This window comes from Tachypleus tridentatus, chromosome 5, assembly GCF_004210375.1.
Source record: "Tachypleus tridentatus isolate NWPU-2018 chromosome 5, ASM421037v1, whole genome shotgun sequence".
NCBI lineage: Eukaryota > Metazoa > Arthropoda > Merostomata > Xiphosura > Limulidae > Tachypleus > Tachypleus tridentatus.
Window position 1 is genome coordinate 13,258,738 of NC_134829.1, and position 19,028 is coordinate 13,277,765.

The following is a 19,028-nucleotide window of genomic DNA, read 5'->3' on the forward strand; positions in this document are numbered from 1 at the left end:
CGAAACGACTCAAGAACCAAACTGGATGATGTCATGTAAAAGCCCTTCAACACTCACAGAAGAAGACATCCGTAACCATGACTGCCCTGGTGATTGAACATCCCAGCAGAAACATCTTGTAGTAAGACCACGTTAGAACCCTCGAAGGAAAGAATCATCTAACCTGTGCGAATTGACTTTTAATGTTATAGTCACAGTTAACACAATTCCAAAGCACTGTATCAGAATTGATATATACACAGGCATAAGCATGGCTGAAGAGGTTTTAGACATATCTCTAGACAATGCTCCGAGTCCCAATAAGGCAGACACTAGAGATGCCACACAGCCAAAAACTTCTAAAGTTTCTGAAACCTCGCAAGTTATAGTGGCTACGGATGTTCATCCTGAAACTTCCAATATTGCTCAAAATGCATCAGATACCCCCTGTAGTACCAGAGTTCACATGCCATCTTTAAAGGCTATGGAAAGGAATAAGGAGGTTGTTAACCAGTTTTGAACCTGGTTCAGGCAGAGCAGGCAACTCTGTGACAAGGCGAGAAACTGTTTGACTCTGTCACAATAGAACAGCTGAATTGCAGTTTGGATGATCTTGACAAACTGTACTCTGAGGTTCATGATCATGCAGAGAACAAAGTACCACCTGATTTTAGACTTGTATCAGATAGAACAAAGAGGAATATCCAGACCCTATTTTGTATGGGACAACAAATGGAGCCACTCCAATAAACACCACTGCAAAGGAAGGTGCTGTGACAATGAACGCAACAAATGATAATGGTGAGGGAATGACCTCTATGATTGTGCCAGTCTTTCTATCAATGAATGAAAACTCTAATAGAGAGGTCATGGTGTATGCATTGCTGAACACACAGAGCAACACAACTTTCATCCTGAAAGACACAGCTGATAAACTTTTAACTGAACTGGAACCTGTCGTCTTTAACATCTACCTCCACAATTAACTGTTTAAAGTTCAAAGGACTGCAGATTTGAGAAACTGATTGAAGCAAAATAATTGGTCTGCCGACAACCTATTCAAGAGACTTCATCCTGGTGAACAGGACCACATCCCAACCTCAACCACTGCAAATAGATGGAAGCACCTCAGAAAACTGGAGAACAAGATACTCCCTCTTCAAAACTGCGAGGTTGGACTTCTTGTAGGTTATGACTGTCCTGAGGCTCCTGTTCCACATGATTTTATAGTTGGTCATGACAAGGAGCTATTTGCTCAGAAAACGAATACGGGATATGTGGAAGAACCGGCACTGAGAACCCAAGTGCACTATCCCACAGAATAATCACTCAGAAGGTGCCAAAAGCTATTCGAACACATCATCATCCGGATGAAGTTCAGTTCACTTGCAACGAGTGCAAAAGAGGAGCAAATTCTGCCTCAAGTAAATGAACTCTTGGAATCAGACTTCTCCAAGAACAAAATCAAGCAGAATTACTCCATGTCTCAGGAAGATGTCAAGTTCATGACAATGCTGGAGACAAACACATACAAAGACAAGGAAGGTTTCTTCACCATGCCCTTGCCCTTCTGTCATGGACAGCTAAACCTATCTAACAACAAACAGTCTGCAGAAAAAGAGACTAGAACAACTTAGGCATCAATTGCTGAAGAATCTACAATATAGAAGACTACAAGTCTTTCATGTCCAAAATAATAGAGTGAGGGGAAGCAGAAGAAGTGTCATTGTTTGAAAAGTAGCCCAAGACTTCCTGGTACATTCCACACCATGGTGTTTATCATCCTCAGAAGCCAGGAAAGATCAGAGTTGTCTTTGATTGTAGTGTTTGTTATCAAGGAGACTGCCTGAAAGATGAACTTCTCTGAGGCCCAGACCTGATGAGTTCCATAATCAGCATCCAATGTAGGTTTCAAGAGGAACCTGTGGCCTTTATGGGGTCATTGAGAAGATGTTTTACCAGTTTGGTGTGTATCCTAAACACAGAGAATGTCCAAGATTTCTCTGGTGGAGAAACACTGATCTGTTGACAACCCCTTGCATTTTTAAAATGAATGTGCACTTGTTCGATGCCACATCCTCACCAGCTTGTGCAAAATTTGGTTTGAAGGCGATTGCAGCAGATGGATGTGGGAGATTCTCTGGAGAAGCCTGTGACTTCCTTGAGTGAGATTTCTATGTGGACGATGGCTTGACGAGTTGTAGCTCATCCCATGAAGCCATTCAACAGATAAAAGATGTTCAAGCCTTATGCTTGTCAGGAAATCTTCAACTTCACAAATTCGTTTCAAGCCTTATGCTTGTCAGGAAATCCTCAATTTCACAAATTCATTTCCAACAGCCATGAGGCTATGATGGTAGTCCCCGAGTCAGAAAAATCTAAAGAACTGTAGAACCTAGATCTACACTTTGACCAGCTTCCCAATGAATGAGAGCTCGGCACTCAGTGGTATATCAAATTGAACAAATTCAATTTCTGCCTCTGCCTACCAGTATGACCACTAACTCGTAGAGGTGTTCTTTCAACTGTTCCATTAGTGTATGGTCCACTAGGAAGTATTGCTCCCTTTACATTACTTGGAAAGCAGATCTTGCAGCAGCTGTGCAGAGAAAACACTGGCTAGGATGAGCCAATGTCATCAGATCTACAATCAAAATGGGAAGAGTGACTGGTGGAAGTGGGCTTCCTCTCTTGCCTGAGACTTCTGAGGTGCTTCAAGCCAAGAGACTTTGAAACCATTCATTGCAGGGAATTCCACCATTTCTCAGATGCAAGCCTCTCAGGCTATGGACAATGCACACGCCTCTATTTATTAAACAGTAAAGGACAAGTACACTGTTCTCTGGTACTGGGTAAAGCCAGAGTTGCTCTACTGAATGTTGTAACCCTACCAAGGTTGGAGCTCACAGCAATGTACTCCAAAACAAGATGAAACCCACAATGCAGGAACACTTTTGGAGAGACTCAAAGATAGTGGTTGGCTACATTAATAATGAAGCCTGTCATTTTCATATCTTTGTAGCCAATCGAGTCCAAGTGATCAGAGAAATCCAAGCCAGTGGCAATATGTGTGCACCGACCAAAACCCAGCTGAACATGCTTCACAAATACAGACATCCACTTGGTTCACTGGTCCTTCTTTCCTCTGGGATTCACAGCTACTTTTGGGCAATGACATGGACACAACACAAAAAGGAGATGGCCATGAAGTCAGGAAGGTGTTGGCAACCAGTGCAGAGAAAGGTCAAAGTGGGTCGGTACTCCTAGAATGGCTGTAACATTGTTCTGATTGGTTCCAGGCAGTCAAGTCTCTTGCTATAATCCAGAGGTATATAGCAAAGAAAAAGGGGAAAGAAAATATCAGCCTAATACAAGTGATGAAAACTGCAGAAAACTCCATTATTTGCATGCATCAGAGTACCTCCTTCCATGAGGAAATAAAGGCCATCAATCAAAACAAAGGACTGACCATAAGACCACTGAACCACAACAGGATTCTCAGAGTTGGCGGAAGGTTGCAACGAAGCTTGGCAAACTATGATATGAAACATCTCATCATAATTCCCAGAAATGGTCATTTAGTCAATTCGATCATCAAGCATTTTCATGAGAAAGTAGCTCACCAAGGATGCAGTTTTATCCTACATGAAATCTGGTCAAAGGGTTATTGGATTGTTGGAGGAACCAGAGCAGTCTCCTCTCACTTGTACAAATGTGTAACATGCAGGAAACTGAGAGGCAAGCTACATACTCAAAAAATGGATGATCTTCCAAAGGAGCAAACAGAATCTTCACAGAATTCAAACAATCTTTTACTCACATTGGCATGGATCGTTTTGGATCCTTTGTGATGAAAATTTGTTGAAAGAAATGTAAGAAATATGGTCTTCTCATAACCTATCTGGCATCCAGAGCACTCCATATAGAGCTACTTGATGAATGTCAACAGATGCTTTCCTTAATGCTCTGTAGTGCTTTCTAGCCATTCGAGATCCTGTTCAAACTATTAGGTGTGAAGAAGGATCAAATTTCATTGAAGCATCACATGAATTGCAAAAGGCAGCATCAAAAACTGAGATGTCAAAGATTAAGGATTTCCTTGTAGCATCCCAGGCAGAGTTCTTCACCAATCCACCCTCTTCAAACCACATGGAAGGGGTATGGGAGAGACAAATCTACACTGTGAGAAGTGTTCTGATGACATTGCTGAGACAACACAGCTCCAGACTTGACCCTGCCACTCTCACAACATTCTTCTATAAGGTAATGGCCATTGTCAACAGTTGGCCGATGACTCTTAGAAACCTCAATGTACCCTGTGAACCAGAACCTTTGACACATAGTCATCTTCTCACAATGAAGTCAAAATTCCTAATGCTCCCACTGGGAAATTTTGTTTGAGAGGACTTGTATGCCACCAAGCAATGAAGGAAAGTATAATTCCTGGCTGATGACTTTGGACAATATGGAAGAAAGACTATCTACAAAACCTCCAGCAGAAACAAGAATTGACTAATAAATGTAGGAACTTGGCAGATGGTGATATCGTCCTGTTGAAAGATGATGATATAGTACAAAGTTATTACAGACTTGGCAAGGTTGTAGAAGCTATACCTAACCAAGACAATCTGGTAAGAAAGGTGAAGTTCCTCACTGGGAATCCCAGTCTGTCTAGGGAAGGAAAGCAACTATCTCAGCCAATTATCTTGAAACACCCTATTCACAAACTAGTTGTGCTATCGGAGAGAGAACAGTATTGAATTACTGAATGATTGAATATTGTATTTTGATAATGTATGATGTATTTATAATATATTAGACACGTTGGCCAACATTTGTGATTATCATAGCTCTCAGTGTTACGTCTAAGCGTTAAATTTCAGTATCCTCAATAATCCTCAGAAAATCAGTGATTTTGGTGAGGAGTGTGAAGTTTTGATGAAAGTTTTTCTCAACACAATTTATCTATTTTGTATCATGCAAAATTTCAAGCATCTTCCACGTCAAATGACAATTTGTATAAGTTAGAAGCGGCCAGCCAAATCACCTTTCTGAAATGAAAATCTTATGCATTTAAAAATAGTACTAGTTGTAATTTCGGATTACTTTCAGATTCTATTATATGTAGTTTTATCTGAATGTGTAACAATGTTCTATGGCTTACTGTTTAATCAATGATATAATCCTTTGAATGTATTTTCAGGTATGAGTGTTAGATTCTGATTGTAAACTGATTCAAATGCTGCACATAATGATACAGTATTGTATAAAGGAGGCGAACTTCCATACACTGGATCAGATCCATGCGAGATTGAGACTATTACTAGAAATATTGTCATTATCATTAAACACACACAAGAAACTTTCAAGATTTGGATTATCCCTATTGTTTTTTTTTTTGTTCAAACTACGACTGCATTTGCCCCAAAGTCGGTAAGCAGCTGTTTAAGTTTTGTTGATCATAAACAAAAATATTAATTTTTGTGGGAATTTCCCCTATTCACCATGTGGGTTTGAATCTAATAATAAAATTTGCCATTTTGTTCGTAAATGATACTTTTGTATTCAATGAACTGTAATCTGAGAAAGTATGTGTCAATGATCTTCTGAATTCTTCATAGATTGACATGTTTTCAGTTCAGTTCTGCATTTATGTTTACTGCACTTTGATATGCTTTATGTGTTTTAAACAAATGCAAAATTAAAGCCTTACTTATACAACAACTCAAGCCCAAAATAAACCAATACAAAGGAACACCTTTATACCTATATTAATAAATGTAATCCAACATCTGTGCATGCTCTCTACATTTCTACACTCAATTACACCACCGCTTTCAAACATGTGGTTAACTATCGGTCAATTAGTTACTTCTTTCTTTTTTTGTGAACCAGACGATCACCGAAGAAGGTTGAAACATTGTTTGCTCCTCTACTAGTACTTTCTCTACCCATACCAGCCATTTTTAGATATTTACATTCTGATTCATTTTCCCAATGTAGAAAAAGATGAAATTCTCTTAGCTGGTCAGACAGTGTGATAGTAACATCAATGGCAGTGTACTTAGGAAAGGGGAGGAACATGATTACAGACAATTTTTTCACTTAATTAATCTAGCTCGAACAGTGAACAAATCGAGAGCAGAGCTTCTGCTATCTACAATAAACTTACGAGCTGTACACCAATAGAATTTTGAAACAAAATGACTTTGCTGTGCTGACTGTTTACAAGTGGAAGCCACAAAATAATGCATCTATTCTCAGCTCTCTTCTCATGTCCATTGTCACTGACACCACTAAAATGAAAAACAGACTTTGCTTTTCTATAATCAAAGTACAAAGTGGATGTTGCAAACCATGTGATATCTCAGTAATCAGGAAAAGATGGTTCTTTTTGGTTGCCAGTTGCTGTATTTTACAATGTTCTGGACAGCCATAAATTCCTTTGTTTTGTCCAAGTATCACTGGAGAAAATATAAGTAGGAAGAATTTCATCTTGAAGCTAGCCTCAGATCTTTGAAAAACATACATGTTAAAAAAACTGAAAAGTATCAAGCATCACAGCCTAAATCCAATGCTGTATCCAATGAATCATGGAAAAGAAAACAATGCCAGATAGCTGAACGTAATAAACACAGAGCTTCAGGTAAATGCGCTTTGTGTGTGGTAAATGTACAGCAAAAATTTACAAGTATTCCACATGTGTGGATTGTGTCACTTAGGCTAGTTTATAGTGGGAGTTGCAGGTTTTTCAGTCTTTTTTTTTTTATAAATGTATATTGTTTAGAATAAGTTTTCTACTAGTTTGTACATACATATAACTGTTTATGCCTGCTTACTAACTTGTTTCTTGTGATATGTCTATTTTATTACAGTATTTAAACTATCATTGTATGTTTTTTGCAAAACATTTCAATTTAATAGATTTCTGACTGTAATTATATTTAATTTGATGTATCAAAATAAAACTTTTGAGTTGTATCCAATAATGTATTTCATTTTAATACTGATTTTGTAACATGTAGCAGTCAAAATTATGGCAGTTTTAGATGTAAGTGAAACCCTGGTGGTTCCAGTGCTAAAAAAAAAACTTTAATCATTCACACAAAGCAGTCAAAAAGTAAGGTAAAGAGGCTGGCTTTGGAAAAACAGTAAGACTGAAAAGTGAGGTAAACAGTAAAATTAAGAAAAACACGAAATAAAGATGGTTGACAAAATGTACTAAGAAGCAACATGAGCAAATTTGTGAAGAAAATGGCCTATCTTAGAAGCAAACAAGAATAAACATCTTTCACAATGGGTCATGATCTAGAATATGAAAATCCCAGTGTACAGAAAAAACACAAGTTTTTTTTCCTATTTTGAGAGCCTTGCTCATAATAATCACCTAGAAAACTAAAATAGGATAAACATTAAATATACATGAAGTAACAGGTAAAGAAATTTCAGAACAGACTGATAAACCCTAGTCCAGTTCAACGCCAACTACAATAATAATAAGTAAATCATCTTCACGATAAAAAAAAAGAATGTATTGTAAGACAATATTTATTAATATAACTATCAAAATAAAATATCACCGGCTAGAAATTTATCACCGACTAGCATAATTATTTGCTAACAAACCTCCCTAACACAAGAAAATCTAATTGTACAAAAGTTAGCACAATAAACTACATCAATAAAATTTTATTTTACAGAGCTTAAAATTTAAACCTTTTATAACTAAAATTTCAAACAGTTATTTGCCTCTGAAATTTTGAAAGAACTTTCCATTTTGGGTTTCAACACGTGATATCAACAAAACATCCAAATTGAAACCTTTGAATGTCCTTGGCACGGTCATCACTTAGTCATAATTCTTTACTCTCTCACATTCCATGCAACTTACTCACTTACCATCACATCTAGCTTTTCCAAATTCAATGCTTTCTTTATATGTAAACTTCTTCACTCACTACCAGCATTTAGGCTCCCACATAATCTAATGTTTCTATGTGATATTACTGTGTTGTTGCATGCACAGCCACCTAGCTCAGCTATACTGATTGTTCAATCACCACTTTGAGATTACGCAAGTATATGCACCAGAAATGGGAAGAATAAGTAGAAAGTGTGAGAGAAGGTGAGTATCTATCAGAAATATACTTTCATTGTTGAAAAATGTGAACTTCCAATATGATTTGTAATCTCTTCTTACATCTAGATAGAATCCAACTTTAAAGCTATAAAGGGTCAGGTGCAAAATTTAACCCAAATGAACCTACTCTGGGAAGTGACCAAAGAAACTCCATGGTATACAATATCCTACACCTGGAGACAGTACCTTGTCTGTACCAGGGTACACTCTTTGCCTGGAATATAAGGGAAATGTTACAAAGAGAGACAGAAGAAGCAAACATAATCCAAGACCAGCATCAGACTTTAGAAAGTGCTATTTGTTTGGGTGTATCAAAGATATAACTGGTAAACTGCAGTTCAAAACAAGGCAGCATTGAAAATTCAGTTTTTGGTCAGCAGAAGGAGGAGGGTCCCTATTATCTTCATTTAAAGCCTAGTGAAGCAGAATAAGAAAGTAACATCCATCATGAAACTATGCAAGAACTAACATTTGTTGGTCCTACACCAATCCAACAACTACCTTCAAGGAACCCAGCTTCCAAGTAGTGGTAGGATGGAGGAAAGCTAACCAAAGGGGTGAACTGTACTAAACACCACTGGCCTATTTTCTATTGAGTGGAACTGATCCCACTTACAGGGCATCCTCCATGATCCACTACCCAAGCAGATAGGGAATAGTGAGTGACAAAGACTCCCTTGCTCCATAAAAAGAGGGTATGAAAGCATGGTGGGAGCCAGCAAAAATAAGTCACTGCAAGACAGAGCAACTGCTGACCAAATAAAAACCCTATTTTCAAAAGCAGGACTGCACTACATTTCAAACTACTAACAAAGGATGAGTAGGGAATACCTCCTTGCTTTATTCATACTAGTACACAGCAGTGTATGATCTGAAACAAGCCTTGTTTAGGAAAATTAGCTCTGCAAGGATACTTTGAGTGGTCTTTGTGGAACATCCAATCTCATGGGTAAGTGCTGAATTTGTCCAGGACAATCCTAAATTGTGAGGGTTTTGATTAAGTCCATGATGACCACATCATACAATCTATATGACCTAATGTCTCTATCATTATATTCTGTTCCAAAAATAAAACTAATGGATGAAATCATTTGGAATTTAACAAGAACTTTCCTAAAAGTATGTTGTTTCAAAAAAACAAAACAAAAATCATTTAATTCAAATTGTTTGTACTGTTTCTAACAAAAACGAACTGTTACTTAATATAGCAATTTGCACTCAGACCCCAAACAGTTTACCTGCAAAGTGATTTTCATGTTATGTATAAAAATACTACTTAATATCTTACAATTTTTGCATTTCATTTGTATTGAGTCTAAAAGCTCCTAACTAATTAACAAAAGTTTTAAGGTAAAAGTTTATATTTTATTTTCTATTTTCTCTACTATATATTAACCCTAGTTATTATCAGCAACATACAGTGCAGAAGAAAAATTTTAAATTAAAAAATGAAAATATGTATTTGCCTTTTATCTCTCCATTGAATAAACTTAAAATATCTTTACTGGGTCATATTCATAATTTCAAGTCTTTACCTTTTCAAAATGTTTAATTTTTAATGTTTTATTTTCCATAACAATTTTTTATCTGTTGTTATTTATACCTACATACTTTAACACTCCTACAAAAAAGTGGGGCCTAATAGGCCCCAGAGCAACTTGAAAGGTTATTAATATTAGGCTAATAAATTTGTATTTAAATGAAATTGCCATTTCATTTGATTTCATTTCATTAAATTAAATGGCAATTTTATTTAAATACAAAATTATTAGCTTAATATTAATAACCTTTCAAGTTGCTCTGGGGCCTATTAGGCCTCACTTTTCATAGGAACGTTAACAGGTTCCTACAAGTGATAAAATTATGATTGCTTAAGACTATAGCATAATGCTTGCTCTCACCTCTTTTTATAACTCATGATTAGAAAAGTAATGAGTACAACCTAAATGCAATTTAACTACCTATCAAAGTAAATGTATAAGGCAAGAAAATAACAGCAAGCTAGGGAAGTGATTTCTACAATATAAAGTAAAATTTTATTTTCCTCTAAAAAATAATTATTACTTACTTGCCTCCTAACCTGGAGATATTAACTGAGAAATATGCTTTTTCTATTGGTTATAAGCATCCCATTCAATGGTACAAAAGACTGTTGCTTAACACTTTGGAATGGGAGCCTGGCATCTTGCTGAAATAGTTGATATAAAAACATTTTCTCAGAACTCTAACAATATTTTAATACAAAATTAATATTTGGAATTCAAACTTGTATGCATAGAATCCCATACAGACTGTCAGAGAGATACTGAGGGTAATCTGTAAAGAAGCATAAGCAACTAAATGTAAGATAGTTCAACTGCACATGCACCACATAACAAAGAACTGAAATTTGAATTCTTTGTTTCAAAGGTTTCTTTAGAAATAAAGGAATAACAGCTTTAATAATATAAAACATTTGAATTATAACATACTTGATAATATTAAGTTAATTAAACTACATTGACAGTAAAGTGCTTTAGTTAAATTTTGAAGATAATTCAGTAACACTTTGTGATGTTCATAAAGGAATTTAATAAGAGTGCTGGTGGTCATAGGGTTAAGTATACACTGGTAGGCAGCACTTGCTGCTGAACAGTCATGTAAGGGACAAGAGATAGGGCTCTGTAAAAAAAAAACAAAGGTAAGGAAAAAAAATCTTACCCAGTCAAAGACGGTATGATGTCAGAAGAATAGTAACTAGAGATAGTGTGCAACAAAAGTCTGAAAGTTCATTCACATGTCAGCCCAAACAATCTTCTCCAATGGATGATGGAAGTGAGCAGCCAGTGAGTGAGTTAGGTGATGAATTTGATGGGAGATGACCTGGAAATGCCCACCTACCTCTCTACCCAACAAATGATAAGCTAAATGGATAAGCTGTAGGAATAAATACAGCAAGAGTAACTGAAAAAAGATCGTAAGTGGATGAGGGATTCCACTGAAGGAAGAGGTGGGATCAGGAACTATGAAAAGATAAAACAAATAGCAGGAGAGTGGAGGTGAGGTGACTGATCCAAATGAGAATAAAGAAGAGATATAGAGGGTGAATGCGCTATCAGCCTATACATTGCAGATATTTCAGGGAGAAAAGCACAATCTGGATAGAGAAAAAATAAAGAAGTGGTTGAAAAGAATTGATGGCACAAACATTTAAACATCAATTTTTGTGTGCCACATGGTATGCTGAATGCAACACTGGTTCAAATTATATGTTTGTGATGTCCACATAAAAAGTCTGTACTTTCATATGAATTTGTAACTCAAAGTAGCATTATTAACAAGCTAAAACAAAAAATAAAAACCTTTTCTCTTTTCAATTTGCTGGGATATATTTCATGTACCAACTCATACATTGTGGTTCCATTTTTGGAAACAATCTCTTACATATACTTACTTGTGTCATGATGTCAATAACTACCATAAATAAAGCTCAGAATGACTCCTTGCAGTGTTCTTAGCCATTATAATGTGTTAGGACACTATCTCATTCTTTTGAAGATTTCAGGCAGGTAGGTTATATTTTTAGTTACTGAAATGTATATATAAAACCTAAAACAAATTATATCATTTCACATCTCCCAACTGTGAAATTTCTAGAGACTTAGAAAGATACAAGAAGAAGCAACCAAGTACAATGGTTGCAACAAGAAGGAATAGTTGTTTATTGTTCTATGTTTTAAGACAAAATAAGTTTAAAAACTTTTTGTAAATAGTAATAATCTATATACATATGTTATGTATAATTGAAAAGTGACTATTTTACAAAATTCCAATCCATTAAAACACAGCCAAGACAGGTCACTTTGTAAAGGTTAAAGTGAAAAGTCTGACTAGAGGTCAGTTTTATATTACTGGTACACAAGTACATGTGTACCTCATCATTGGAACTTCTGTACTGTCAGCCAGACACAGCTGAAAGGTTACTATAATAAAAATAATACATATATACATATAACATTATAAGATTTAAGCTACTTAGAATTAACATTTGTATACATGTTATAAAATGTAGTCACTTTAGCATGAAAAAAACATAATTTATATTTATTTCTTATTTTTCTACAGTCAAATTGACTGACCCTTATAGTTAGGGTAGAGAAAATAACACAAAATATGAAGTTTCACTGAAAACAAACATTTGAAATGCATTAAGAAGGTTTTAGACATTACATAAATATTTGGTATAATGGAATTGTTAATAATGACATTAAAATCACTTCATACTCAAACTACTAAGAAACAGACTTGATATTTTTACAAACAAAACTTTTAGTAAAAATATCATTAAAAAATCTGAATTTTTGTGTACAAAAGACTTGGAATCAGTCTAACAAATTTTATTAAGTTACACATACAGCATTAAAAGTTATAGTGTTAACACTTAATGTGAGCAAATGTGTTTACAAGCCCATGTATTTTATGTTGAGCCCATTGTGATAGGGTTAACAGGAGATTCACATACCCATTCATTACTGCTGTTATTTAGCAGTTTTTTTATCTAATATAAGTTACCATTATCTTCATTCACAGATGGCACCATGTCCTTACACCAAAGAAACAATTAAATTTGATATAACACAACATACACATTGGGAATGTATCTCTTGATGACAAGAAGGAATACACATGGAGAAGGCACACATCACAGAGTTCATTAACAGTCTTTATGGAAAAATGCAATGAAAAGAATGGCCACCACAATTGCAATAATATATAAACTGGTGAGTTTCTACTCCAACAGCCACCATAAGACTTATATGAGGAGCCGCTTCCCGAGTTGCATCCACTTCCAATTTGACCCACAACCTTACAACTTCAGCTCATAAGACACTTTTATCATCATTGACTGTCAATTAACTAATAAGATGAAACAGTATGGAAAAACTTAACAGCTGGATGTGGAAAGTAGGTAACAGAACTCATCCTTTCCACCACTACTTTAGCTACCACCTTTTCATACAAAGTCATTCTGATCATCGTATAATGTATATCATGTTTTAAGTATATACACAGTGAGTTCTTAAAGCTTATACAAAACTTTTGGTCAGGTAATAATGAACACTGTAATAATGTGTAATAAATTGTGTATGTAATAATTAGGACTTTTGTTTTATTTATCAAACATCCACCCCCACATTTTTTTAAAGTTAATAACCTGGTCAAAGGATTGGTATACTTCATCTTGTTTGATATAAATATAAAAAAAAATTTCTAACATCAAGCCCCGAGATACTTCACTTGTGACATTTATTTCAGTTAGACTGAAATATATTTATAAAAACCCTCTGCATTCTTCTATCCAGTCAGCCAACCTGTCCTCCACACTAAAAAAAATAATTTTTTATAAGCCTTTTATGTGGCACCTTGTCAAATGCTTTCTGAAAATCTGAAAATTTAGATTCACCAAATCTGCATCTGTACTCTTATCTACATAAACAGTAGCCACTTAAAAGAAAATCAAATGTTTATTAAAGGAGGATTTTCTCCTAGTGAAACCATGCTGGTTATCCAATAAAACATTAAACTTTCTTAAATTACTTTCTAAAACTCCCTCACTTAAAAAGCTTAGAATCATTTCCATGTGGTATATGACAGGGAATACTACTTTAATCTAGATTTCATTTGCATAAATTGAAGAAAAAAGTAGAATTTAATAACCTAGCCATCCAATAATAATCAGATATCTCCCATCAAAGGCCAAATTTCCATTTTCCTACTCTTAATATATTTGATGTAATCCTATTAACTTTTTAGTTAATCTTTTCCAAATACCATACAGTTGTTTACTCCCAGTTTCCTGCTTGGCAAATTATCTTGATATTCTTTAATCTCCTATTATTCCAGTCAATTTAATTTTTGCTTTTCTTTCATTTCATCCTTTACAAATCACACTTTAGTTACATCCGTTATAAATTAACCTGTTTTGTTTTTTTTTACTTGTAACCACCTTCCCATCCATCCCTAAAGAAGTTACCTATCTTAAATATTTAATGACCGAAAAAATTCCATATCTGACTGGTATCTCCAATTACTTCAGTTACCTAATTCACAGCAGATAATTCATGTACTGTTGCAGCAAGTAGTAAGTTATACTATGTCGCATTAATATTATCTGTTCACGTTTCACGAACATTTCATCTTTTGACATAACATAAAAAATAAACGGCTTAATTACATACTTTCCCGTTTGGTAACACAAGTAATACATGCTTACTTACCTACACTTAAACAGAAAAAAGTACAGAAAACACAAATATAAGATGACTTAAAATCCACTTTTGATATGCTATCTCATCCTACTTCCTCCATCTTAGCCTTCTAACGGCGAAGTAATCTAAAATAAAATCACATCAGTGCCCAAGATTGCAATGTCTACCACATAGAGAAGATAAATTACAAAGAAGCTCTGAGAAAACTTCCTATCAACAGCCAAAAATTAGTAGATTATTGAACAATACAGAAGAAAATTGGATTTTTAACACCAATTTCAGATCTACGGAATCAAAACAAAATAATAATAAATAGTAGACCTTTATTTTTTTTATTATTATTTTCTCTAGAGATAGAACTGTTATGTACAAAAATATTTTTAGTTATGCAAAGAATAAAGTTATATAAAAAGGCATTTTAGCTACCCACAAAAGCTCACGATAAACTTGAGGACTTAAACTAAAAATCGAATTTCTATAACCGCAGTTGGCACAGCTGAGTATCTCATAATATAAACCGGTGGACTCAGTATATAGCCTGATTTGGTTTCACTATAAGAAAACACACACACACACACACACACTCTTAACATAAACAAACAAGCATTTCAGCATATTTGGCTGACCGTGTACGTTTATCTTTTAATCTGAATATTTAGACTTAATTATTATTTTTGTGTGGACAAAATCAATATTAAAATTATCACATTTAAAATGACTTTTTTTACCTCGTTTGTTTGTTTGTTTGTTTTGGAATTTCTCACAAAGCTACTCGAGGGCTATCTGTGCTAGCCGTTCCTAATTTAGAAGTGTAAGACTAGAGGGAAGGCAGCTAGTCATCACCACCCACCGCCAACTTTTGGGCTACTCTTTTACCAACGAATAGTGGGATTGACCGTAATATTATAACGTCCCCACGGCTGAGAGGGCGAACATGTTTGGCGCAATGCGGGCGCGAACCCGCGACCCTCGGATTACGAGTCGCGCGCCTTACGCGCTTGGCCATGCCGGGCCTTTTTTTTTTTTTATATACCTCAAATGTATACTCATATGAAATGAATTTTGTGTATTGTAACGAAATGAAACAGAAATAGCCACTACAAGTAAAGTTGCAATACAAAAACTAAATTTATTAAACTTTAAGAACCACAGAAATCCAAGCTGTGACTTTCAAATAACTGGGAGACAAAGTTTATAACTTAATAAAATACAGTAAATAAGAAAGTAATTGGCCAGGACTTGATACCGACAATAATGAAGAATAGAACATTAAGGTTAATAATTATTTCAGTAAAGGAATCGGGAAAAGGCATGGACGAAGGAAAAAAACAAATCTAGTTTCACTGAGACACCACTGCGTATTTAAACAAAAGTAATAGCAATATCGAGTAATAAACAAAACTAATACTTTTTCAGCTGTATCTCATAAACTAACGTGTTAAATCTTACGGCAGGAATTTTATTCAGTCTTTAATTAAGCCGCGAGCGTATATCTCATGTGACCATAAATTTACATAATATATCGCAGTATTAATAATATCTGTACGTCACCACTGGGTGAACCTGGTGTTAAACCCCTAATACCACTCAAATACTAATACTTCGTATCTACTCAAAATCAAAATGATCAACAGTTATGTCTGATGATTTGCACAAACCAAGCCTTTTTCTCTCTCTTTTTCGTCGTACCTGGTTCCAAATGCATAACAAAAATAGCAAATAAAAAACAAATGGCTAGGTGATTAAGGCATTCGACTCGTAATTTGAAGGTCGCGGTTTCGGATCCCCGTCAAACCAGACATGCTCGCCCATTCAGCCATGGGAGTGCTATCATGTTTGGTCAATCCTGCTATTCGTTGGTAAAAGAGTAGCCCAAAAGTTGGTAGTGGGTGGTGACAACTAGCTGTCTTCCCTCTTGTCTTACACTGCTAAATTAGGGACGGATTAACGCATATAGCTCTCGTGTAGCTTGGCGCGAAATTCAAAACAAACTTAAAAAATCGCACTTAGGGGTTAACCTTCTGTTCCGATCTAAATCACAAAACTGATCCTAAACAATTCTGGACACACTTGAAAAGATTTACAAATACAGGAACAACAAACACAGTATATCCACCACTGGAACTGGATGGAGAAACAGCATACACTAACACAGAAAAAGCCGAGATATTTAAAAAACACCTAGAAAACACGTTCAAGACACATCAGGAACCAGACATGAACAGATACTTTTATAATACAGTCACAAACTTTATTGATCAAAACAGAAGCATTTTTACACCTAAATTTCCAGTCAACACTATTACACGCCAAGAAAAAAACAAAAGACTGGAGCACTCATCATCTGATAAAACATATCACTGTAACAGAAGTCGTAACTGCTATTAACAACACAAAAAACAAAGCCCCTGGAGAAGATGGTATTCAAGCTATCCTCCTAAAACAAGGCACTCAGAGATTATATGAACACCTAACAGCGTTATTTAATCTCTCACTATCAGCTGGATATATCCCCGTTTCTTGGAAGGAAGCAATAATATTAATGTTCCAGAAAGAAGGAAAGCCAGCGAATAAACCAAACAACTACCGCCCGATTAGCTTAACCAGTTGTATTGGCAAAGTATTAGAGAGGATAATTAGTAATCGTCTGTCAGTTTACTTAGAAGAAAATTCAAAATTACCAGAAATTCAAAATGGATTTCGAAAAAACCGCCAAACTACAGACCACCTGATTCGACTTACAGAATCAATTACCGACAGCTTCAACAAAAAAGAATGCACTGTAGCTTGCTTTCTCGACATTGAGAAAGCATTTGACACAGTGTGGCATAACGGCTTACGACATAGATTACTTGAAATGGTATTACCCCAGGAAACTATTCGCTGGCTGTCCAACTTCCTGGATAACAGAATGTGTAAAGTAAATGTAAATGGGGCCCACTCAGGGTCCTTTTCACCCGAAGCAGGAGTCCCGCAGGGAGGGGTTGTTAGCTCTATATTATGTACGTGAGTAATATGCCTCTGTCGGACCTAAATTTAGGTTATGCATCACAGTTCGCTGACGATGTAGCAGTCTGGAAAAGCGCCCCCACTCCGTCAATAGCAGCAACGAACCTACAACCAGTTCTAAATAACATCAAAGAATACTGCCAGAAATACAGAATCAAAATCAATATTCCAAAAACTCAAGTCATAGTATTCAGCAGACTGAATAAGCTGAAAAAAGATCCACCAAAACTCTATATGAATGGATCACTTTTACTGACTGCTACTTCTGCTAAATTTCTAGGTCTAACCTATAATTCAAAATTAACGTGGTTACCACATATTAAAAATGTACTGATACGAATCTGGAAAAGAGCAAACTATGCACGAAGTCTTTCAGGTAAAATCCAAGGAACATCACCAGACAACATACTTAAAATTTACAAAACATACATTAGACCAACAATAGAATATGCATCACCTGCCTGGATTAACATAGCACCCACACATATACAGAAACTTCAACGTATACAAATTCAGTACTAACTTCAGCATATAAAGTACCACGTAGCACCTCAACCACATTCATGCACAAGTATGCAAACATAGACACTATATCTGAAAGACTCTTGCATAATTCTCTAAAATACTTCAATAAAAATTGGCATAAAAATGACTTAATGTGTGATCTCGACAGATATCACGTACATGATGTAAATGGTCCTAAATACCTCTCCCCTTTTAACATATATTTAAGAAATGTAACACAAGCTGGCCACTATGCACTAGACACTTAGTCCTTGTTTCTTTTTATTATTATAATTATTATTTTCTTTTTAATCATTATTATTTTTATTATTTTTTTTATTTTTTCTCTTTTTGAATTATTATTCAAGTATTGAATAATAATTATTATTATTACTTTCTTTTTGTGTGTGTTACTACAAGTAGTTGTAGCATTCTCTCAATCGAGAAAAAGGAGAAAAATACAAAATATATATATATATATATATATATATATGAAAATACAAAAAATATATATATAAAAAAAATAAATGAAGAAAAAAAAACTTCTTGTTCGTCCATGCATGGACTGAGCCCTGAAATGGACCTGAGTATGATGTTTTTCTTTTACTCCGGCCCAAAGCTTTAAAAAACAAACAAAAAAAAACCCTAAAGACAGACGCTATAATCGTTCGGGAGGGAGGAAGAGGTCAAATGTACCTGACCCTCCTGGGTATTTAACATCATCAATACCCAAATACCGACACAGTGAAACTTAGGGGTTAATGATTATAAGAATAATGATAAAGGGAGGAATTAACTAATAGTCTGTTATGTCATTATGGAATGAACTTACATAATAATTCAACTAGTAGATCATTTTCAACTGTTTGTCAAAGTATATTACAAAAAATAATGTAAAACCCGTAACACTTGTTTTTTATCTTCTCAGAATAGATCTCTTTCTCTCTACATGGCCAGGATTCCGAAAGAAAAATATTTGAATTTCCATTACTGTTTTTTATTATTATTATTATTTTCAAACTCTAGCTCAGCCTTTCATGAATAAAAGGCAATCGATATTCATAAAGTTATAAACCCTAAACAAAATAAAGGCCAATGTTTACTGTGGGTGTATTGAACTGATTTTAGAGGTGTGGAGAGACCTTTAA

The 19,028-nt window shown here is 35.1% G+C and overlaps 2 protein-coding genes across 8 annotated transcripts in view; one reads left to right on the forward strand and one right to left on the reverse strand.

Annotated features, from left to right (window-relative positions):
• Positions 1–14,502, reverse strand: part of LOC143250552 (serine/threonine-protein kinase PAK 1-like) — a 63,018-nt gene extending 48,516 nt beyond the window's left edge. For 5 of the 7 annotated variants that reach the window (XR_013028241.1, XM_076501283.1, XM_076501282.1 and 2 more), the window contains exon 1: positions 14,377–14,502. The gene's annotated coding sequence lies outside the window, so the exon portion shown is untranslated. Of the gene's footprint in view, positions 1–10,187; positions 10,308–14,376 lie in introns of all 7 variants that reach the window. The other 2 variants (XM_076501280.1, XM_076501284.1) reach the window with 2 other exon arrangements.
• On the forward strand, positions 1,930–4,380 carry LOC143251274 (uncharacterized). Its single transcript, XM_076502714.1, has 4 exons — positions 1,930–2,144; positions 3,002–3,188; positions 3,279–3,803; positions 3,952–4,380. Exons 1-4 carry the CDS (start codon positions 1,930–1,932, stop codon positions 4,378–4,380), a joined length of 1,356 nt encoding a protein of 451 aa, XP_076358829.1.
• Positions 14,503–19,028: the final 4,526 nt, after the last annotated feature.

What these genes read in the sequence shown, in the direction of transcription:
- LOC143251274 (XM_076502714.1), top strand. Translation starts at nt 1,930, where the DNA reads ATGTTTTACCAGTTTGGTGTGTATCCTAAACACAGAGAATGTCCAAGA. An exon ending in GAAGCCTGTGACTTCCTTGA is followed by an intron (nt 2,145 to 3,001) that starts GTGAGATTTCTA and finishes ATATCTTTGTAG; the next exon opens with CCAATCGAGTCCAAGTGATC. An exon ending in AAAAAGGAGATGGCCATGAA is followed by an intron (nt 3,189 to 3,278) that starts GTCAGGAAGGTG and finishes GATTGGTTCCAG; the next exon opens with GCAGTCAAGTCTCTTGCTAT.